At 32.9% G+C, this 24,599-nt stretch overlaps 1 protein-coding gene across 2 annotated transcripts in view; it reads right to left on the bottom strand.

Moving 5' to 3' along the window:
- The window catches only part of LOC115884045 (semaphorin-2A), a 443,601-nt gene that overhangs the window by 57,149 nt on the left and 361,853 nt on the right, over positions 1–24,599 (bottom strand). For both annotated transcript variants that reach the window (XM_030902489.1, XM_030902488.1), the window contains exon 4: positions 16,378–16,485. In XM_030902489.1, the coding sequence (XP_030758349.1) occupies positions 16,378–16,485 (108 nt within the window). The remainder of the gene's footprint in view (positions 1–16,377; positions 16,486–24,599) is intronic.

The raw sequence follows: 24,599 nt of genomic DNA, 5'->3' as shown, positions 1-24,599 counted from the left end.
AAATACTATTGTGGGTCAGTTTAACGATATTTAAGAACCTCAACAATGAAGTCACAGAACAGCTATCTAGCAACTACCGCACCTGATCGTTCAAGCTTGTGGCAAGTGAAAAAATGCGTAAACATCTAGAAATAATAAGAAAAACACTCAAATTGGTCGAAGGAATTTATCCTTATCATTTACTCTGATAAATGTTTAAAGAAACTTTTCAAATTTCAAGCCTTCATATTTTCTTAACGACTCAACCGATTTTCAAAAACGAGGCGGGGAAATATAGAGAATAGAAAACTATTTTCATTGCGGCGCCACTTGACCCCCCTTTCCATTTGAAAAAAGTTGGGGGATGACACCCCCGCTCAGAGAGTTGAAGATTTCGCAATCATTTTTGGGGCCCTTACAAACAAAATTGACATTACCTAAAGCTTTATTATTGACCGCTAAAAACCCTCGCTGTTGACGCGCTCTATAAACCAATATCTCCCTCTTGCTCACACTCTCTCTCATTAGTTAGTCCATACCCTTCTTTATTTTTTAATGGCCCTTACCTTATATTGAGTAAAAATGATCCTTTAATGATGTAGTTTAAAATTCTACAAGAAATATTCTTTTGGAAATATATTTGTGTGGCTGGAAACGTTCTATCCTTTTTTAAATTTTAAGAAACTCAAATCGAATTAATATTCGAAGATAATAATATCGTCAAAATTATGGTCAGTTGTCATCCCTAGCCGTTTTTGACGCCTTTTTTTCGAGCATATGGTACATTATTTAAGGGGTCTTTCGTTAACTATTATGAAAAGTTAACAAACTCTTAACAAATATGTCTCCGGAATAAATGTCCTTGAAGTTAGTAAAATGCATATTTTTTCATTGAAACTAACTCTAATTACCAAACATTGCGATCGATAAAACCACCCGGAGATCTATGGGAATACAGAGGATGGAAAACGAAGACAGCACGCGGAAAATAGAAGCAGAAATTCCGAAGGCCCGGAGATAGTACCGCATCCGACGGCGCCGACGTTTCGTCGGAAATTATTCTCATTGAAAATTTATCGGCGCTAAGCGGCGGAATAATGAGAAACGGCGGCATTCGTTTTATGCTAATTGATCAGTTTGGAATAGACGTTTTATCTGCGCAAAAGACTGAAAACTATTTTTTACGCGTACAGATGGGTCAAATTCGACGCTTTTAAATGGAAACACCCTTTTCTATAGGAGATAGACAAAATATAATATTGGTGTCTGGAGCTCAATTTTTGTCAAAAACATGATGGTGGAAACCGCATATCGATATCTGTTACCGTTTCGGAGTTACGGGGTGTTTTTCAAAAATATGCATTTTTAACAAATCGCTGTAACTTTTTTGCTATGGAAAATTTTGTATTTTTATGAAAACATTTCCAAAGCACCTTTTTACGTAGAATTTAATGGTTTAAGTATAGTTTTTTTAAAATTAATAATTTAAGAATTATCAACAGAAAATTTGATTTTTTATATGGGACACCCTGTATATTTTTAGTTTATTGAAAAGAATTTAAAATCACCTTTCTAAAAATATAACACACTTGATATTTTGCTCGATTCCTCTTCGAGATATAGAGTATATCATCGCTTTAAATAAGTAGGCTTTGAACGGCACCGGCTGTAATACAAAAAAATTCTAGCTGTGAGCATCAATTAAAACGAAAATAATATTTGCTATGAGAGAATTTTATAACAATTTAAAATATATTTAACCAACATCAACACATTTAAACTATATCTAATAAAAATAGAAGTAAATAGCAAACCAGGACATAAGATTTTGCTACAGGTGTTCGACATATCGACTGTCTTCTGTTATGGACAGACGGGGCAGTTTTTGAACATTTCTCGCGGAATTCATTAACTCAGTAGAGGTGAAAGATACCCTATCATAACTGCTAAGTATTTCTAATTCTTGTCAAGATTATACGGAAGAATAAGGAACCTTTATTCTTCCGCAAATATATCCATAGGATTAGATCCATGGGTACTAAGTCAGGCGGCCTCGACGGCCAACGGCTGGGATCTTGGTTAGCTATTCAATTATTCTTGAAATTGGCTGCGAAAATTTGCTGATAACTTCAGCGGTCAGGGGCGGTGCGTCGTCTTGCTCGAAAAATATGTTTTCGAGTTCCATTAAGGGCATATCATCAATAAGGGGTCCAAAGCCTACTAGTTAGTGACGATCTTTTAAAAATTCTGTATTTCGAAGGGGATTATAACAAAATATCAAGTGTGCTATATTTTTGGAAAGGTAATTTTAAATTCTTTTCAGTTAATTAAAAATATAGAGGGTGTCCCAAATAAAAAATCAATTTTTCTGTTGATAACTCTTAAATTATTAATTTAAAAAAAATATATACTTAAACCATTAAATTCTACGTAAAAAGGTGCTTTGGAAATGTTTTCATAGAAATACAAAATTTTCCATAGCAAAAAAGTTACAGCGATTTGTTAAAAATGCACATTTTTGAAAAACACCCCGTAACTCCGAAACGGTAACAGATATTGATGTGCGGTTTTCACCATCATGTTTTTGATGAAAATTGAGCTACAGACACCGATATTAGTTTTCGTCTATCTCCTATAGAAAAGGGTGTTTCCATTTAAAAGCGTCGAATTTGACCCACCCTGTACAAAACTATTTGTTACATGCAAAAAAATATTTTTTACGCGTAAAAAAATAATTTTTTAATTTATTACTTTTCAACATATCCTTCAAATCCTTCGTTTAATAGCTGCTAGTAGGTAAAACGTTTCACTTCAAATATGCGCACATAGTGCACAATAACAATTTTTTTATAACTACTATTCCACAATACCCTCACTTCCTCTACGTAATTGTTTTAAAGTTTATTAATCGATAAACCGAAAGCAATCACACTATTTTTTTTTCTAGTTGTTTCGAAAAAAAAACGAACCGGATTCAGGCGGCAATAAGCCGTTGGGCCGGTAATTTGAATTTCAATTTGGCCGACTGTCATACAATTCCGATTTACGCACACCCACACACGGGGGTATGTCTGTGTGCAGCGGATGCGTGGCTGAAATATTATTATTGCTTCCCTGCCAGCCAATTAGCGCGCTATCAAAAAACCGGGATTGTTTTTTTTTCGTCCGACAGAATCTCTCTGATAAAAATTCACCTATTTGGGCGAATTGCGTTTGATTTTGGAACGGTGAGAGTGAGTTTTTGCCGATACTGCTTGCTATTTTTGGGACGTAGAAGCAGTCAATGTGATCATCATTATCACCATCACAATAATTGTTTTATCACTCTTACTGTATACTACCATACAATCGAAAAAAAAAACGGCGTCAAGGACGGCTGGGGATTGAAAATCGTTGATTATTTTGGCGAGGTCAAGCCCCTGATTTCTTGACCCATACTATTTTTTAATTTTTAATGGCCCTTACTGCCAGTTGGTCTTAAGAAAGTTGTAATAATTTTTATATTGAGTAAAAATGATTTTTAAATGGAGCAGTTTAAAATTCGAGAAAAAAAATTAGAAATAAATATGTGTCTGGAAACGTTCTATCCTTTTTTGATCTTATTCATCTCTCTTTAGTATATTTGGAAAACTTTTTTTATGAATAATTTGTTTTTTTCCAACTAGCAAAGGAGTACGACAGGGAGACGCAATATCCCTAAAGCTTTTTACAGTAACACTAGAATAAATCTTTCGTCAACAAGACTGGGCCAACAAAGGATTAAACATAGATGGAGAATATTTTAACCATCTAAGATTCGCTGATGACTAGTGATGGGAAAACCGATTAATTTCAATAATCGAGTACTCCAGTATCAAGCGATTGCAATAACCGAGTGATCGCTCGTATTTAAAAATACGGTTTTTCGTCCGCCGCTTGTTGTAAGTACTCGTTAACGCCAAGCGCCAAGCAGTAAGTTGCGTGCGCAGGGTACAGATTCTTTCGGTGATGAATGGCAAGTAGCAAACGACGAGCGATTCGTTTGATCGCTTGATTTAGTTTATTTCAAAGCATTGTCGATGTAGGTCGTAAAATGTTGTCTCTCAGATACGCAACGGATAAATATACAGGGTGTCGCAGAAACAAGTGCAAATATTTTAACTGGTAGTATAGTTCAACCCCAGAAACAAGCATATGAGGTTTTTTTGGCGAAAAATTTTTTTTGAAAATTCGAAATTTTTTGAAAAATTTTATGGAAATTTTTTAGCTTTTAGTTAAAAAACATAATTTCTTGATAATATGGTAACAAACTAGGTATTAGATTAAATTTACAAGAAAGAAAATTTAGAAAGGATCCAGTGGTTCTCAAAATGTTCGCAAAAAATCATTTTTTTTGGAAATTTTCGAAGTAAAATAACTCGGTATTTTGGACTTATTTGAAAAACGATAAAGAGAAAATTTGGAACCAAACCGCAGAGATAAGAGTTAACAAAAATTTATCCATAGACACCTTCAATGTCTGTCAAGGAGTCCGCCAGGGCTGTATACTGTCACCAATACTTTTTAATATATACGTCGAAAAAATATTTCAAATGGCCCTGGAAGGAGAAAGTGGAGAAATTAAAATTAACGGAGTTCCAATTAACAATATAAGATATGCAGATGATACGGCAATACTAGTACGAACTTTAGAGGATCTCCAGCAAATAATAAATAAGATAGGGGACATGGGAAATCGTTTCGGTCTTAAAATCAACGCTGCCATGACCAAACTTATGGTAATAGGACGCCAGCCTACAATCAACACCGCATTGACCGTGGATGGAAATATTATAGAGCGAGTTCCACGATTTAAATATCTGGGTGCCATGATCAATGAACGATGGGACTGCGATGAGGAAGTTAAACTTAGAACGAATTATGCAAAGTCAACATTTTTTAAACTTAAAAACTTCCTATTAGCACGCAGTCTCCCGCTAACACTTAGACTACGGGTAGTGAAATGCTACATATGGCCCATCTTACTATACGGCGCAGAAACCTGGTCACTCAAGGCTAGAACCCTGAACAGCATCGAGGCTTTCGAAATGTGGACTCTCCGGAGACTTTTACGTGTGCCATGGATCGCACATGCAACCAACGAAGAAGTTTTAAGAACTGCAGGCTATGAACGAGAAATGCTTAATATAGTTAAAGAAAGGAAAGTCTCATACCTCGGCCATATCCTTAGAGGAGACAAATATTACATTCCTAAGCTGATTCTACAAGGAAAAATAGAGGGACGGCGAGGCCCAGGAAGAAAACAACATTCCTGGCTAAGAAACATACGGGATTGGTGTAACATCAGCGACGCAGCCATCATATTTCGAAGAGCCGAAAACGGTACTCTACACATTGTATGAAGAGTACAGACAATCGCCAACGTGCGGCTAAGCAAAAGGCACAGGAAGAAGAAGAAAGAGAAAATATGTTTCTTTTATCGAGATCTACCACCCCTTAAAATATTTGCACTTATTTCTGGGATACCCTGTATATACGGCGTCGTATGAACTTGCTACCGGCAATGTATATCGAGTATGTCACATTAAAATCGGATTCAATTTATTTCATTCTAGGATCGCTTCGAGTCGCGTCTAGGATCGCTTCGATTTCGCTCGAATCGAGTATTCGAGCGAAATTTCGCTCGAGTGATCCCATCACTACTGATGACATAGTCCTAAGATAGCCAATAGTCCTACAAACTAGAACTACAAACACAAATTAACGAACTAAATACAGCCAGCAATGAAGTAGGTCTCAAAATAAATTTAATATAGTATAATATATACATATACCAAAAAAATGTTGTAATAACGTAAGTGAGAGAGTTATGTATATTATTATATTATTTTTAGACGAAAAAATCGTAAATTTTTGATATATTTTAAGTTATATTTTTACCAGTTTCCTACTCCTATAGATTTTTAAGAGTCCAGAAATAAATATTATTACACGTTACCGACCATTTTTCTATTAATTTTAGATACCAGCACTCGCGTGACCAATGCGACACCATCTACTATCGATTCCAAATTAAAGAAAAAGCCTGAAAAAATATATAATTCTATGTCAAACCGATCATTACACGAAAGAATTGTCTTTTGTCTATAACGCTTTTTATATAAATCTATAGAGTTTAATATAAGAGCACATGAAAAAGTCCACGTAAGAGTTTTGAGAGTGCTCTTTAATTAATAAAAAAGATATAAAAAGAATACTGAAAAGAATAAAAGGTTTGCCTGATTATTAATATGAGTTGTCTCTTACTAAGGCAAATAATATTGATACTAATATGGAGAAAATAATAACAAGATATTCAAAATTTAATATTATATTAGGTACCTTTTTAAGTACATACCGGGTGTTGCATCGTCGGACGGGACATAGGGAATCCCATGTAAATTTTAACAGGGTAAATAATTGACTTCCCTAATTATTTTAGAGAATAATTCTATTTAGGTTTATTGAAGAGCACTAAAACCCACATTCAAAAGAATAACTTTAGATATTTTTGATTAGCTTGTTTACGAGTTATCGCCGATTTCTTTTTAAATATTTCTCTTTTCTTATGGCCCTGTATTTACTTATGAGCACCAGTCAAGGTAAAAGATAACTGTCAAATGAACTTGTCATTTCAGAAATTTACCTATTTAGTGCTTTATTATTATTGAAAACTCATTCCTACATCGGAAATCTTAAAGATGTATTTATAAATACAATTTAACATGAATTAAAGTAAAATAAGGTAATCAATTACAAGGTTAAATATAGAATTATTACAATATTCAATAACTTATCAATTTAGGTACTATTAAATTGTTAGAACTTTAGGATTTAAGATGTTCACATTTTTGCTCCATCGACTGCTAGACAATAACCCAGGCGATCATAAAATTCTCTTCTTACATTCGCTAGTTGGTAAACTGAAATTCTATTGCATTCGGCAGAAATAGCATTTTTTAACTCGTCTAGATTTGGGTATTTTTTATCCTTGTATATCCTGTTTTTTAAATGGCCCCAGAGAAAGAAATCATTTGGCGAAATATCAGGAGACCTTGCTGGCCAATTTACTGTATGATTTAGGCCAATAACGTTTCCGTTAAAACTATTGTCTGAATATTCCCGAACACAGCCACGGTTTCATCCATTTGGTACCAAACTTCCTGATTTTTCCTAGGGGCCTAAGCTCCCATATTTGAAGGAATAGTATTTATGTCGTTTCAAAATTCGAAACGCTGTAGTGTGATCTATTCTTATTTCATCCTCAAGTTTCCTTGTGCTGATCTTTCCATCGTTCTCTTCCACGCACAATAAAACTTCCAAGTCGGTATCATTTCTTGAATCTTCTCTTTGTACCTGCCTTGCTTCACATCTGCAGTTATTTATTATTGTACCTTTGGTCTCAAATCTCTTGATATTCCTTGCCATTGTAGATTTTCCAGGTATCGGTCTATTGGGATACAGAACAGCAAACATGTCCGACACCTGTTGATAACTATTTCCTTGATAATACCATTTAATCATCAATACTTTTCCTTCGGTAGTGTAATTCATGGCTAATATTTTCGATGTAGGTATGAGTTTTTAATAATAATAATAATAAAGCACTAAATAGATCAATTTCTGGAATAACAACTTCATTTGACATCTTTTACCTTGACTGGTGCTCATAAGTAAATACAGGGCCATAAGAAAGGAGAAATATTTAAAAATAAATCGGCTATAACTCGTAAACGGGCTAATCAAAAATATCTAAAGTTATTCTTTTGAATGTGGGTTTTAGTGGTCTTCAATAAACCTAAATAGAATTATTCTCTAAAATAATTAGGGAAGCCAATAATTGAGCCCATTAAAATTTACATGGGATTTCCTATGTCCCGCTCGGCGTTGCAACACCCGGTATACCTTTTACATTACCTTAATTTTTTTAAATTCTTTTTAAACTACGAGATCTCTCTATCAAACGATATTGAAAAATATTTTGATGTATCTTTCTCCACTTGAAAAGTCGAATTTGCACAAATCGTAAACTTATAACTACGTTTTCTAATTATTTTATATAATATCCATTACACTCAGCTACATTCCTAAGGTAATCTCTTTCTATTTCATATCTTTCGTTGGTAACTGGAAAACTAAAAGCAAAATTTAAAGTGTCTTAATGTATTGTGGTGAATTAGTCTATTAGTGATTCCAACTCCCTAAATGTAATAAAAAAAACAACTTAACAAAATAAAATAAACAACAAGCGATACCAATCACAGCTAAATGCAACAAACAAAGAAAGGTTTATACCTATTATAAGGTTGTCCGTTATTTACAAAGTTGATTATTTCTCTCACGACGCCCTCTAAATTTTTAGTTTACTGTAAGAAACAATAAGAGACCATTATAAGCCCTTAATATTCACAATAAACCTTGCTCCAAAGACGATTCGTTTCCCATTTTTAATTACATAGGAATTTGCCACTTTTTGCAAATAATATTTTTTCTCTCGATTTTGTTCTCTCATAGCCATGACAATTACATATTCTGATACAAAATTGAACTCTCTACAAAAAAAGTCTCTTACAATTTTATGATAAACCTACTCCTTCAAAAGTTATTCATGGTTAAAGTTAACCACTCGGTAAATTCCTAAATTCTTCAACTTTTTTGACAAAATTAGGATTATTCTCGAAAAATTTAATCTATTACTGTAAAAATATACAATTCTGATGGTGTTAAGGTTGGGAATTAAGAAATCTTCAAGTCTAATGAAGTTTAAACCGTTTAAGCTGATTTAAGTATAGCTGATTTATTTTAATAATAGTTCTTTTTTATACAAGACGATAAAATGGTATTTTATCGTCGACCGAAAAGATTAATTCACGAGCGATGAAATCGCGAGTGAATTAATTTCGGGAGACGATAATGCAATTTTATCGTCATGTATAAAACAATATTTTTTTTCATAGCGAGTTACGTTTTAAAAAATATTGAGAAATTATTATTTCAAGGATTTTAATACGAGTAGTAATATAATATACAAATAGTAAAAGTGTTTCTGCGTGTCCTGCACTCTAGACTATGGAGAAGGATTGACGAAAATATAAGTGAAACTCAATTCGGCTTTAGAAGTGGGCTGGGAACCAGAGATGCTTTGTTCTCAATACAGGTTTTAGTCCAAAAATGCCTCGATCAGCAGACAAGTGCCTTGGCATATTTCATAGACTATGAGAAGGCATTTGATAACGTGAAACATGACAAGCTGATACATTTACTGAAGCGGATTGGGTTAGATGGCAAAGACATCAGAATCATTAGAAACTTATATTGGAATCAGTCAGCTTATATAAAAATGGGAAATATGTCAACAACGGATATAGAAATTCTTAAAGGCGTCAGACAAGGATGAATATTATCGCCACTTCTGTTTAATTTAAATTCTGAATCGATATTCCAGGAGACATTGCAAGATTTAGAAGTGGGAATAAAGGTGAATGGTAAACCTATTAATAACATCCGATATGCTGACGATACGGTGCTCCTAGCTGGCAATGAGAAGGATTTGCAGTGCCTGGTGGACAGAGTTAGCAGTATTAGTCAGAGTCATGGCCTTAAAATAAATATAAACAAAACAAAATTTATGATTATCAGCAAACAAAATATCGAAAATATCAGGATACAAGTGGAAGATCAAAATATAGAAAGGGTAAGAAGTTTTAAGTACTTAGGTTGCTGGCTGAATGATAAATGGGATCCTGATGAAGAAATCAAACAGAATTGAAATAGCCAGAAACACTTTTTTCAAAATGAAAAGTCTACTCTGCAATCGAGACCTGAATCTGACTACTCGATGGCGAGCTACCAAATGCTATGTACTTTCTACATTGTTATACGGAGTCGAGGGATGGACGTTGAAGGCACGGACCATGTCACGCCTGGATTCATTCGAGATGTGGTTATACCGACGAATGTTGAAAATATCCTGGACCGAACGAATAACAAATCTCTTAGTATTAGAATGTGTAAGGACCAAGAACTATTGACTACAATAAAACGACGGAAAGAAGCATATTTTGGTCATATTTTTCAAAATAACAAATATAGTTTCCTACAGCTGATCGTCGAGGGAAAGATTGAAGGACGACGAGGCATCGGGCGTAAACGGTTTTCCTGGTTGCGGAATTTGCGCCAGTGGTTTAATATAGGAGAGACCAGTGCAATTATCCGTTTGGCTCAAGACAGGGAGGAATTCCAATTGATGGTCGCCAACCTCCGATGAGGAGAAGGCACATGAAGAAGAAGAGAATACGAGTAGAAAAAATATTGAGCTGGGTTGGCGTTGGTTTCTATGTAATTTGACAAATAAATAAAGCTGTCTCTTTAGTTGTCAGTTTTGAGTCAACATTTTTTAATTCTCTTTCGTGTCGATTGCTGATTGCATGGGAGCCAGAAATGGCTCAAAACGAAATAAGTAAATTACCAACAGATATTCAGGCTGAGGCGACAAACGCCATATCCAAATTCCTGCCATTTAAATCCCGAATAACTTATGAAAAGACATACAAAAATTATAATAAATCCGAAACTAATCAAGATACAGGGGTTTTCTTCATACGTGTTTGCCAAACTTCTAATTACGCAACTTTTGTCCCATTTAACCGAAATCTCTCGTAGTTTCTGAGATGCCAATCTTGAGCATCAAAATTGTCACCACCCTATATTCCTCTATAATAATAACAACATTTATTTCGTTTCTTGGTCTTATTAGGAACGAATTCTACAAAATATGATTTCTATTTTAGTTGCCTTCCACAAACAATAATTCCGAAACATATCATACACTCTTGTTCCTTAATTATTAAACGCTGTAATTGCAGCTGCTAGATAAGTTTAGTTTTCGAACGTACGAAACACAAACACGCTATTAACAATTGCTACAAAGTTTCCCTTTGTTCCAGTTTGCGTATTTCATAATAATAACAATTGTTTGTTTGCTAGTTTAAATTGTTTTAAATTATTTGCCACGTATTTAACGAACGGTCTCGAGAATTCCGAGAAACCGGAAATAGCTGAAATTAGTTTTATAATAATATTTTGACTTTTAACGTTCCAGTTCCTGGAAAGTAGCGAAATAAGAAAATTTAGTAGTGTTTAATATTGAAAATATACGAATATACGATCGAAAAAAAAAACGTCGTGAAATCGGCTGGGGAATAACAATCGATAATAATTTTAGCGAGGTCAAGCCCTAGATGTCATTTACTAAAAACTGACAGAAAATTAACATTAATTATAGAAATATTAAAAAAGAAACCAAATCTTCTACATCCAAATCTATTGATTGTTTATGTTGTTTTGGTTTTGACTTAAGAATAAAGTTTTTTTTAATTAGTATAGAATATCATATCATGCAATTGCCAAGTCATTATAATTATTACAGAAATAAAGACGTCTAATATTGATACTTAAAATTTATAACAAAATTGTTGAATAGGTGCTTAAGGTGAAACTAAATAAAATAAACTATCTTGGTCTTACATCAGATCTCACAAACTTTTTATAGTGGAAGAATTGTGTTGCAAGACTTGGCATTTTTTACATTCTATGTTTTTCATGGGATCTCATTTATTTTTGTAGGTTATCCTCCTATTTTTTCTCGAGTAATATATCATTCAAAATAATATTAAAGAAGTTTGACTAGTAATAATTCATAAACTTTAAATTATCGTATAAAGTCAGATAATATCAAATGGATTAATTCTAGTTTTCTAACGACTTTTGTTTGCGATTTTCGTTACAGCCCCAAGAGATTTTGGCAACAGTTCATTTAAAAACATTGATTTACAACTCATATGTATGACTTAATAACGATTTTAATCGGTGAAAACCTCTTATTCGATATTATTTTGAACAAATAAATGGAGAAAAATACGTCAGAATTTGATATGTTGATATGCGAAACGGTCGTCGATGCATTGTTGGGATGCATGGTTGAGATGCGTAACCAAGGTAGCAGAAGCACAAACATTACTTACGAGACGTCATTTTGATATAAATAATTAATATATAATTTTTTATCTAAACTAATATAAAATCCTTAAGTGACTGACATACTGATTAATCACGATCCTGCTCAAACCACTCAACGTAAGAAGCTCAATTTTGGTATACAGGTTGATTCTAGGGTGTAGAGGTTCGATAAGAGGGGATTTTTCGAAATTCCAGTTCCAATAGGGTGAAACCACCCCTTAAATATTACAATATTTTTTGTTTAAAAATACGGTCAAGTTTCCGAAAAAACGCTTAAACATGTATATTTTATTTTGTTTTTTTACATATTTTAAGATTTTTTAAAAACGTATACAGGGTGTTTCAAAAAATCTGGTCATTGATTAATCACGATCCTGCTTAAAGCGCTTGACGTAAAAAGCTGATTTTTGGAAAACAGATTGACTTTAGGGTGTAGATGTTCAATAAGAAGGGATTTTTCGAAAAACACGTATATTTTATTTTATTGTTTTACATATTTTAAGATTTTTTAGAAATTTATAAAGGGTGTTTCATAAAATATGACCATTGAGTAATCACGATTCTGCTTAAACTGCTTGACGTTTAAAGCTGATTTTTGGTAAACGGATTGATTGTGGGGTGTAGAGGTTCGATAAGGAGGTGTTTCTCGAATCTCAAATTCCAAGAGGGTGAAAAGGCCCCTCAAATATTACAATATTTGTTATTTTAAAACGGTTAGTCTTTCGGGAAAACCCTTGGACAAGCATAATTTATTTGTTTTTTTTACATATTTTGAAATTTTTTAAAAAATCATACAAGGTGTTCCAAAAAGTTGGGTAATTTCTTAATCACGATTCTTCTTAAACTGCTTGACGTAAAAAGCTTATTTTTGGCAAACGGATTTTTCGAAAGTCAAATTCCAACGAGATGAAACTACCCCTCACATATTACGAAGTTATATAATAATATCGCCATATTGTTTTTTCTTATGCTAACATAAATGTGAGAAAATTTTATCCAGTTTGTATGTTAATGGAAATTCTTGGTTTGCTTTATCATCACCATTATAAATGATTAATTCGACGCGAACGAAGTCGCTGGTACACGCTAGTAGTGAATTAAATTCTTATAGTTATTTGCTTAATCCTAAGTCATTCGCTTCATTCTAAGTCATTCAGGAAATAATATAGCATCACTCAACCTATAAATTTAATTGATTACACAATAATTTTTTGCATGATTTTGCTTTTTAGAAAATAGTTTCATGCACAATAATTTTAGAATAAAATTTTATTAAATTATTGTGCATTCAACTATTTTCCAAGCAAACTCACGCGCAAAATATATTTGAATAGTTTAATCATAGACTAATGTCATGTACTAGAGATAGATTGGACACTGATATAAAACAAATGGGTCCGTCATTTAGAGCCACCTGGTGATCCGGAAGAAACTAATGGAGAGTTTTGGCATAACATAATTTTAGCGTTCCGTTACTTATTAATGCTATCTAAAACGGTAACGTTATTCAAGCTCAAAATTACTCCTTGTAAAATATAAAATAATAAATATAGACTTTTTTATTGCCATTTTATGTTTTATTAGATCATTAGAAGTGTAACATAATTAAAACAAAATTAAAATATACACATACATTTTAAACACCAACAATAGAGCACATAGCGCCAATTTTTTGATTTAACAAATCTACTAACTTAACTACTAATTAACTGTTACAAAAAAATACTATATATTACCAACTATGTACTTACTTATTTATGATTAAACTATTTTTTTTATTTGGTTCATTAATTTATCATTTCTAAAATGTCAGAATGACTTTAATAAAAAAGTTTAGTATCTAACACGAAAATGATGATCGACTCTAAATATCAGAATGCACAAACTAATAAAAACACAAACTATAAACACAAATCACTGAAATCACCGAACTTTCCGATAAATCAGGAATATCTGAATTAATAATTATTTAAATAATGATCAAAATAATGATTTAAAAATAACTTGACGGATCACCAACATTTTGTCAACATGTCAACTAGACAAAAACTAGACCACAGACAATAGTCAACATAGGGACTGTCATGTCATCTTCATATATAAATTAGAAACCTGTACTGTAATGTCTTTTGCGCCGTCTGGCGATGCGGAAGAAACTAAATTTGGAGTTCTATAAAATTACCATTGAGTGTCTAGGGCATGAGTTTAATCGATTAAATTTTTAGGTATAATATATGATTATTATACTGACATAAGTGTCAAATTCAACGAGCGTAACCATAGTTTCTCGATATATAATTACATACAAGGTATCACTTTTAAATTTTTTTATACTATTTGGAACGTTTGAAATTGTTTAAAAACTTACTTGTGGCGTTTGAAAAAAATTGCATGTTCTATTCGGAGTAAAAATGACTTTTTGTGCCTCGGCTGTATGTCGAACTTACAGCCTCGCCACAAAAAGTGTCATTTTTACTCCTAATAAAACAATATACTATTATTTCATAAATATTTTTCAAAAATATCAATATTAAAATAAATAGATCAATCTGAAACGAGGCGAATTGAAAAAACAAAATCGAATAATATTTGGATAATCGTCGGCAGTCATCATCATCAGTTGGGTTTTATTTAAATGCGAACGCCCGTCAGAAATTGAAATCCTTTGTTGTGTTTGCTCTCAGTTCATTTGGTTCGATTTACAGTTTTATTTCGGGCTTTATTTCGTTTGTTGTTCGGAAAAAACAACAAACGATTTGTTTAGATTAAAATACCGAGGGTTTCACAAAATTTCAGTTGAGTATTGTGAAGAATTTGGCTATATTGAAGTACAGGGTGGTCCGAATTGTGTTCGAGAAGCTTCAGCAGAATATCCTGCATATAAAAATAAGCAAAAATGTATGTATTCCAAAATGCTTCGTGTCGGAGATATAAGTTTCATTTTAATTTCGATTTTTTTCAAATAATTTCTAACTAACGTCGTTATTTGGATGAAAATTGGTGTCTGGGTGTTTTTTGACTTGATAAATTTTATTTCGATGTCAAAATGACTCCTATACTAGTAGGGGGCACCACTTTAGAGGTGTGTAGTTCGTGAACGAACTAGTTCCAGTGAACTATTTCGACCCCGGAACGAAAGAAACTACTTCCCGGTTTCTTAAAAGACTAGTTCCTCAGGACCTATTCCGAGGACCGATACTGTGACCGAGATACAATAATATGCGGCATGAGTGCCAGCCGTATGTTGCTGGTCCCGGACCGAAAGGAACGAGATAAACTAGAGAATCTAATTAAAAATTGTCGTGGATACTGTTTTTATATTAATTTATATTAATAATTTTTTGTTTGTTCTTTGAATGTTTGATGATGTTTCACTTTAGGTCTCTCAAATTAAAAAATATCTTTAAAACGAAGTAGATATTGTGCCTTTTTAGACAAAAACAAAAAGCGGGAAAACTTTGCTTTCATATTTATCATTTAGCTTCACCTACATGTATCAGTATTAAATATTTTATTATTTGCTCCAATTGATTTGTGATATAGTTTACTCTGATTTGAGTTTTTTTTAATTTTTTGATTTTATCTGCAATAAAATTTACTTATATGTTTCTAATATACGCATTTACACGTCTCGTTATATTTCGTACATTATAAAAAGTATACATAGTTCTGACTTATAACGAAACCTATGAGCAACCAACGGGGATTTCAGTGTTAGTCGGGAACTAATGTGAACTAAAGACTTAGTTCAAGGAACTATTCTACTGGAGGAACTAGACTTAAGGAACTAGATCCTCCCAAGGAACTAGAATTCCCATCTCTACACCATTTACATTTTTTTAAAGATAGGTTCATATACACGCGAATTGCGAAATGCGAATCGCAAAAAATATTCTTGGTCGATTAAAAAAAAATACAGAGGCGGCAAAATTGACAGAAAGTTGTTTTAGTATTTTGCGAATTCGCATAATTTAAAATCTGGGGACGGGAATAGTGAAACTGATTTAATTTTTGCGAATATTCGCTGCGAATTTTCAGTTTTTAGGTTATAATGTGGCCATTTCTTGTCACTTATTTATTGTTAATATTATAATAATATAAACATTGGTCAAAATGGAAGAAAATTGATATGATATTGTTGGTTGCTTCGCAAGTTTCTAGAGAATTTAATCACAAAATTATCAATAATTCAATTTGAGACATCGTGGTAGTAATATCCTAGTAGAGGACAAGTAAGTTTGTATAAGTGGTTTTTTAAAAATAAATGCAAAATACCAGAAAACGGAATACCGTAACATATTTTATTGATTACTATTTTTTGTTTGTTTTTGCTTTTTACTTTAAGAAAATGGTAGTACTTACGTTGATGACCCAATCTTTTGGATTATGCGCGTTGGTACCGCACACGTACAGTCTGTCACCATTTCCCATGGACTGGATCACTCTGATGTGATTACGACAGTCGAAATGCTGAAACAAAGAAAACAAGTATTGCATTAATATGTCTAGGGAATATAAAATAAATTGTTTCAATACTCAAGCTTGAAGTTTTACATCTTATTGAAAAAAATATATATTTCATCAAACCACACGTATTCAAATAGCATAGTTAAAATTCATATATGTTATAAAATTCTTACAGAAAAATTCTGTAAGAAAAAAATCTTACAGAAAATTTTCTGTAACAATTTTATATTACACCCAAAAACTATTTATCATAATAAAAATCTTACAAAAATTCTGCAAAGAAAAAAATCTTACAGAAAATTTTCTGTAAGCATTTTATATTAGATTCAAAATCTATTTAAAATAATAAAAATTCACAATATTTTTTCTTTACCGGACATTTTGATATTGCCCCTATTCAGCCAGAATTGGCCCAAAATCAACCCCTGCTGGCCTCGGAGGTAAACTCAATAAAAAAGCGAAAATACAACGGCGCATAAAGCGGTATTTTGAGACCGTTGTCATTCGGTGGTCGCAGACACGTACACAATCGAAAAACAGGACTACTCCGGGTATTTTTACTGGCCCTCTGTGCGCCGCCGCACCCCCGGAGATTTTTATTTCTCTCTTTTTCGTGTCGCTGCGACGATATGCAGACGCTCGCACGTTTCGACCATCGCCATCATCAGGATGAGGAACGGTTCGAGTCTTGTTTTGACTCCAATAATCGACCAGAGATATAAGAAATTGGAGATATATCTAGCGTTTTCTCAAACTTATACAGTTTGTTGCATCGTCAACCGAATGCAGTGTGCATTCACCAATTAATAGAATACTTAAATGGTCCTGATTTTATCTAGTCTGTTTTTTTATGGGAATATGTTAAAGACAGTGTTTACAAAACTCGACCAACTATTGTCGAAAACATGAGAGAAATTATTGTAGCTCCTTTTCGAGGTAGAACTCCACATATGCCTTTTAAAATGAAAAGATCCCTTTGAAAAGACAATCATTTTATGGAGTTAACAGGAAAGAAAGAGATTTGAGCATTTGATTTCATCTAGCTAATTTTTGTCACATTTATAGGTTTACATCTAGTTTTAATTCTGTAATAATTAAAATATGTTTTAAACGTGTATCTTTTTATTACCGTTGAGTATTTTACTCTACAATCTTTAATTTTTGTTAAATTAACAAAAGGTAACACAGCCACCCTAGATTTTTTCAAATAATAAAGATCTATTAGTGACGCAAAATCATAAAAAATTAAATATCTAGGCAAATCTCTGTCTGAGGGGTAGGCAACCTTAATAATATTTTGAAGATATATAAATTTCCCGTTGAACACCGTAAAAATATACTGGGTGTTTCATTTAAAATAAAGGAGTAACTTGCTTTTAAAAGTGACTAATGTTCCATATTAATTTTGTCTCACCCTGTACTTATAATTTTCGGGTCAAATTTCAATTTGGTTTAACATACAATGGTTACTGTAATTAAATATCAGGCTATACAAGGCCAACTAAAATTAGCTAGCTACTATCTAAATTTAGAATTTACTCTTCATTTTCACAAAATGTGAAATATGTCAAAATCCTTAGATTTTAGGTATATGCTTCTTTAATAAAACTCACCTTTATTTTTTTCCTAGAATCCGAAAATCAATTAATATATAAGGTATTCCATTAGAAAAAACACAACTTTGATGTGTAACTTTTTTGGAGACACCCTGTACAATTCTATATATATTTATAAAATGCTTTCAGTTAATCTACATATGTCGTCGAAAAATCCTAGAGCTGTAAAAATTTCTTTTCGATATTAACTACCGTTCCCCTTGGAGTTTCCGCGGCGTATGAGAGGCGCCACCCTGTACAATGGTACTCAATTTAAATTAAACTTCTCATTAAAAAATAGATAGTTATTTTCTTTTATCTATGTAAACAGAATGACTTATGATATGCCAGATTTTGACATTTAAAAAAAAATTGTTATTTAAATTTCAAAGTGTTACTATTATTAAGCAATTATTTTTTAACAAGTTAAAAAAGCTACATAGATCGTATTAAACAACGACGTTCTCAATATCCGAAAGGTAGTAAAACTCAAAATCTCAAAACAAATTCCCAAAAAAATAATCAAATTGAAATCCCTTTTTGGGGAATTAAATAGTCTGGTTATTTCTCAACTGACTGAGATAAAAATGTTATCGTTTACCTCACTTCATGCAAGAAGTCAACCGACAAAATATTATAAATATAACTAAGCATATACTGGGTGTTGCAATTTGTATGTCAAAATCCTCCCTAATTAACCTTAGTAAATCATTTTGACGATTTTTTATTCCATATTGTTGAGTACTGATTAATTTTTAAATTTGGCCATCTATTTCCTCTAACGTCTACGGTCCGGACTCGAATTTTATGTCTCAGATCCGGGTTTCGGACGTCCGGATTTTTCCGGAATCGGTAAATAAAAGGACATTGAGGAGGGGGAGGGGATTTAGGGTTCTCAACCGTTGACGTTTCGAGATTTAGGTTTTTCCTCCACTTTATGTTATTGAGGCAGTTATGTGTGTTTTTTTTCGTTTAGTTTGCTGAAACGGCGAAAATACTTTTTTACCGACCTGTTTAAAACGATGTCTATTTATATTTTATAGGATATTCTTCTATATTTCGTTTTAAAATATATTCTAATATTTTTATACGGAACAGATTTTGTTGAGAATGGAAACTATTTATTTTTCCAATTTAAATATGAAATGTTGACAAGTTTGTATGTAGTCCCAATACTTGAAGTGGTCAGCCCAATAAAAATTAGCATCGATTTTAATTTCAAAGGCTACCAGAATACCGTTTTTGCCAGTAGCAAAGTATTTCATGTTTTGAATATATAGAGTCGTCCGAATGCTTCGTCAAGTTCGGTCACTTAGCATCGGCACTTTGAAAATCGCGTATCAAAAGCCAGAAGCCGCCTCGTCCGATACGCCGGATTTCGACGAAAACAGGAGTGGAAGCCGGGGTAAATAGAAGCCGAATTTTTACCGATCGCAATGTGTGACAAGGTGCAGGGGAACGTGGGGTATTTCAAAAATACCTAATGGTAAATCTACAAAATAAAAAATATACTATGAGTTTATTGGTGTATTACATATAAATATTTAGACATGGCAAGATAAAAAAAGATATAGCAAAAATAAAATAAATTTAAAAAAAAACCAAAAAAAAAGCTACACAATATCAACAGTAAATAATGTAAAAGTATATTATGTAACGAGTGTTTTGGAAAAAATAATATTACGCACGAGTGCAGTATTCCATGAGTGCGTAATATGGTTTTCCAACACGAATTACGTACACTATAAAATTCAAAGCTGATACTATTAAATGTCAACAAATTTTGATGTTTAAATGGTATCCTCGGTATTTTTACGTTATTCGATAGAAAATGATACTCTGAGTAGAAAGACATATCATATGTCAGCTTTTAACAGTTTCACGTATGATTTATTTGAAAGTGTAACATGCGGTTTATAACGACAATTTGACTCGAAATACCAAGTGTGTGGCATGAAATTATGCGTAAAAACACTTTTTTCCAAATATACTAATGAGCCACACTCTTTCCATTTGAAAAAAATTAAGATATGGTTAAAATTACCCTTTGGGCATCTTTTAACCGGCCAAGACAAGACATGGAAAACATTAGACGATCAAATCTATTTTTCCCAGAACTCCTCGATTAAAGTTTTGTTTTTAAAAGAGCTATGGCACTCAATATTGAAATTTTAAAAGATTTTTTTTTAAGCTAGAATGTCAAAAGTTGACATATGATATGTCATTCTATTCAGAGTGTCATTTTTTATGGAATAAAGTAGAAAAATGCCGAGGTTGCCGTTTAAAAATCAAAAGTTGTAGTCATTTTCGGTGAAACCGGAAGTGACCGAAAAAAATTTAAAACGTTAATCAATCTAATTTAGGTCATATACTAACACACCAAATCTCGTTTTTTATCTGAAAAAATAAAAAGTTATAGGGATAAGCCACTTTTGAGACACACCCAGTATATGATTTTTCGTGTAAAAAAATTAAGTGTTCTTGAATAATTCTAATTAGATATTTTAAATAATTTTTTTTCCAGTGGCGAAAAACTCAATATTATTTTTAAGAAATAATAAAAATAATTATGCTTTTTTTATAATAAACTAATAAATAATTAACTAAGGCTAATGTGATCAGTAACACTTTGCAATGAAAATTAAATAACTACTTGAAAAATAATTCCATATGCATGCGAGACCACTCTGTAATAACGCCAAAATCAGAGTAATACGCCGAACGTGATCCGCCGTGTATGCTGGGTCCAAAGTCCACACACCAGTAATACACTGGGAAACACGTGCGTGAAGCGGCTTTTGATACCTGCCGCCGGCACAAGTGACAGAACTTATATTTTATTCAGTAAACTTTGGCTTCGTTTTGGAGATACAGGGTGCTAAAGTCTTATTTTTATTTCGATTTTTCTAAATAATTTCTGCACTAATGCCGATATTTGGATGAAAATTGGTGTCTGGATGTCTTTTGGCATGAGAAATTTTGATTTAGCTGTCAAAACAACTCCTACTGCTAGGGGCCGCCACGTATGGTGAAGCAGTTTCTGTGCCAAAGGTTCAATTTGGCACAAAATTTTTTTAAATTTATAATATCAGTCTATTGTCTATACAGGGTGAGTTTTCTACGATGTTCTCTATGGGTATCTCGGAAACTACTGGGGATAGTGAGTCGGTTAAATGGGGAAAGAATTGTAGAATTGTGGGGTCATAAATATGCGTCTTTCATCTTATATCATAATTATGCAAACTCAGGGGTAGGAAGAGGTGGACAAATTTCATGGGCCTTCTCGGTCACCTGACCTATCCATTTTAGAATTTTTTTATGCGGAACTTCTGAATTGAGAGAGGCACTCTAAGAGGCGGTATGGGAGAAGTTTAATAAAGTCGACCGGTCTTTCTGATAGAAAAGCTAATAGGTAATTCAGTTTTAAAAAGATACATTTATGTACTCAAAACAATGGCGGATGTTTTGAACATTTTCTAAAATAACTTGAAGTGTATGTAGTGATATTATTTTTTTTAAGTTTTAGTTTGTGTAATGGAAATTCTAAAGAACCGTTTAATAAAATATTCTGTCTTTTTATAAGTTATAAACGATGTCAACTAAGTGAAATTAGTCAAGAAAGATATTAATTGGCTATAAATCAGTAATTTTTCAAAAAAAAACATATAGCTTATATCGCTGATAAGCTTAAAAAATTGCGCTTTTTATGAAGTCATGACATGGTTTTGCATTTAAAAAACATATGTCAAATGTCAAAAATTATAGGCTTTAGAAAAAAAGGAGAACACAATCTGATTAAGGATGTGATTATCTACAACTTTTATCTGAAAACTTTTTCTCTAAAATAGATTATAATGGAGTTGGGATAATTTTTAAAATAGCCGAAATTTGTTTTTCTTTCGAAATATCTAGTAAGCCATGAACTTTTTAAAAATCTGAAAGGGGCATATTTTTGACCGCACAAAACTGCAATTCTTTTCCCATTTAACCAACTCTCTATCTCCAGTAGTTTCCGAGATACCCATAAAGAACATCGTAGAAAACTCACCCTGTATAGACAATAGACAGCATGTTTCATTTTCACATTCAGACACAATTTTCATTCAAATATCGACGTTAATCTAGAAATTACATACTTGGAAAACATCGAAATTAAAACAAAACTTCTACATCCTGTATCTCTGAAACGAAGCAATTTAAGACATACATTTATACGAACTTTTTTACTTATTTTTAACTACAGAATATGCTGCCGAAGTTTCCTGATTATAATTCGGATCATACTGTATAGAAATACATATTTTAGTCAGTTTATTCTTTTAAATTATTGGCGTTTTCTAATTGAACCATACAATATATTTCCTCAAGAACTAGTTCACTTTATAGAGGGCGTTTTTCTGCTTGACCATCGGCTCGATTGGGCGGAAATTGTGGCCCCCGGGGGGCGCAGGCCCGTTTCTTAGCCTTCGGGGTCCGATAAATCGACCGTAGTTTATTATCGCGCTGCGATCATCTCGCAGAGATGTTATCAGCGGCCTCATCTCGAGAGGAGGAAAACTTTTTATTCCCTATTTGTTCTCCTATCGTGTTTTCCGTGGGTCAGTTAACTCAATTCCTGCAGGAAATAGAATGGGGAGAAGAAAATTGTGTCAAGTTGTTTGATTATTGGTAGATTTGTTTTTGTTAATGTCGCAAATTTATGATTGTAGATTTTCAGGGCTTTGATGAGACGATTTTACAGAGGTTAGTTCTCCATCTCCGATATCAGTCGTATCAAAGTTTATGACATGAATGGTAGTTGTCTCGGCGCTCTTAGAGATTAGGTGTTCTGGTGTTTCTTCATTTTCCCCAGAGAAACTGCATTCGCCGTTATTTATTAGCTTCAATTTCATTCTACTGACTACAACTTTCTAGTGACAGTAGCTATTTACAAAATCGACATTAGTTTATGGACTTTATTTAAATTTATAACAGTTTACTTTTATTTAATTTACCCGCAATAGTTCAATAAGTAAGTATTATTTTATCAAGAAAAACGAAGAAGTAGTTCTTTGATTTATATTACGATGACTTGTAGATATATTGGATTTTCTATAAAAGAACCAATTAAGGCAAATTAATTTTCTTCACTTCCAACGACATGTTTCTGCCGAATAGTTTTTTCATTTATACCACACTATCAGTTCTGCGAAATAGGAAAAATAATTATTGAAAGGAACGCTTGTCAAGAACATTCCTATTTGGATAACTTTGGTAAACCCTTCAGGCCAACAAGCATTTGTCTTCACAAAATAAAATCACTAGTAACATTTTTAGAATTTAGAATTTAGAATGAGTGGGAGGGGGGTTAATCACTTCGACCTTACAGATCCATTGTGTCCCCCTTTCTTGAATCATAACTCATCATACAGTCCCAGGGCTTTGACAAAAGCCAGTATCTGGGACGGTTTTATAGAGGGTAGTTCTCCATCTCCAATATCAGTCGTACCAAAATTCATGGCACGAATGGTTGTCGTCTCGACGCACTCAGTGATGAGGTGTACTGGTGTTTCACCATCTTCCCCACAGAATCTGCATTCGCCGTTTCTTCTTAGTTTCAATCTACTGAGGTGTTCATTGAGGAGACAGTGTCCTGTTAAAAACCCCGTGACAATCCGAAGATTGTTCTTACTCAGACCCAGGAAGATCTGTGATTTTTCTTGATCATAAGCCCTCAGAAACTTCTTCGAGTGTCTTAGACCATTGCAAGATTTCCATTCCAGGTTGCGGATGGAATCTTCCAAGTTCTTGAGTTCCGCCTTGAGTTGGTTATGAGTAACATATCCATTCCTTCCGCCATCGCATCGCACTATGGTTTCTAAAAGCTAATTTTTTGGCCAAAATATATATTTTAGACTCACTGTATATGGACTTTTTTTGTAAGTGGAATGCAAGCAGATATACAAATGAAGAAGACTACATGCATATATTTTTGTTTAGTTTTCATTTTTATTCCTTATCACCATTTATATTTAGACGTTCTAGTGAAGTATTTGCGCCTATTCAGTTGTTTATTTTCGGAAGAGTTTTGGTGAATATTAAGTGATATATTTCAGTGGGATATAAAAACGGATTACTGTCATTTTTAGTATTTTTAAGAAATCACTAACAATTGCACGTAAGAACCAGCGTCCATTATTTTTTAATTAATTAAAAATAATGAGTTTAAGACAGAACATAAATAAAAAGTTAAACTAGTCTCTAAATCAATAAGTCTCTAAAACTACTGAACGAAAGTACATGATATCTTATATCATTAGAAAGGGAATTGAAAGACCTTTTACATAATGTATCAATCGGCCCCCTTTCCATTTAAGAATTTAGGAGTGGTGCCGCCCCCGCCTTCGGGGTTATAGGTGTGAAAGTGATTTTGTGATATTTTCTTTTCCCCCTCGAAAACTAAATCGACGTGTCCGGGCGTTTTTCCAAATTTTAATTTTAAACGAGAAAAATTGGGGTGGAAAGTTTCCATTGGTTCACCCT

The sequence above is a fragment of the Sitophilus oryzae genome, unplaced genomic scaffold (genome assembly GCF_002938485.1).
Source record: "Sitophilus oryzae breed Bouriz unplaced genomic scaffold, Soryzae_2.0 scaffold_2008_pilon_pilon, whole genome shotgun sequence".
Lineage (NCBI taxonomy): Eukaryota > Metazoa > Arthropoda > Insecta > Coleoptera > Curculionidae > Sitophilus > Sitophilus oryzae.
The sequence above is the reverse complement of the archived record's forward strand: the minus strand, read 5'-3'. Positions and strand labels throughout refer to the sequence as shown.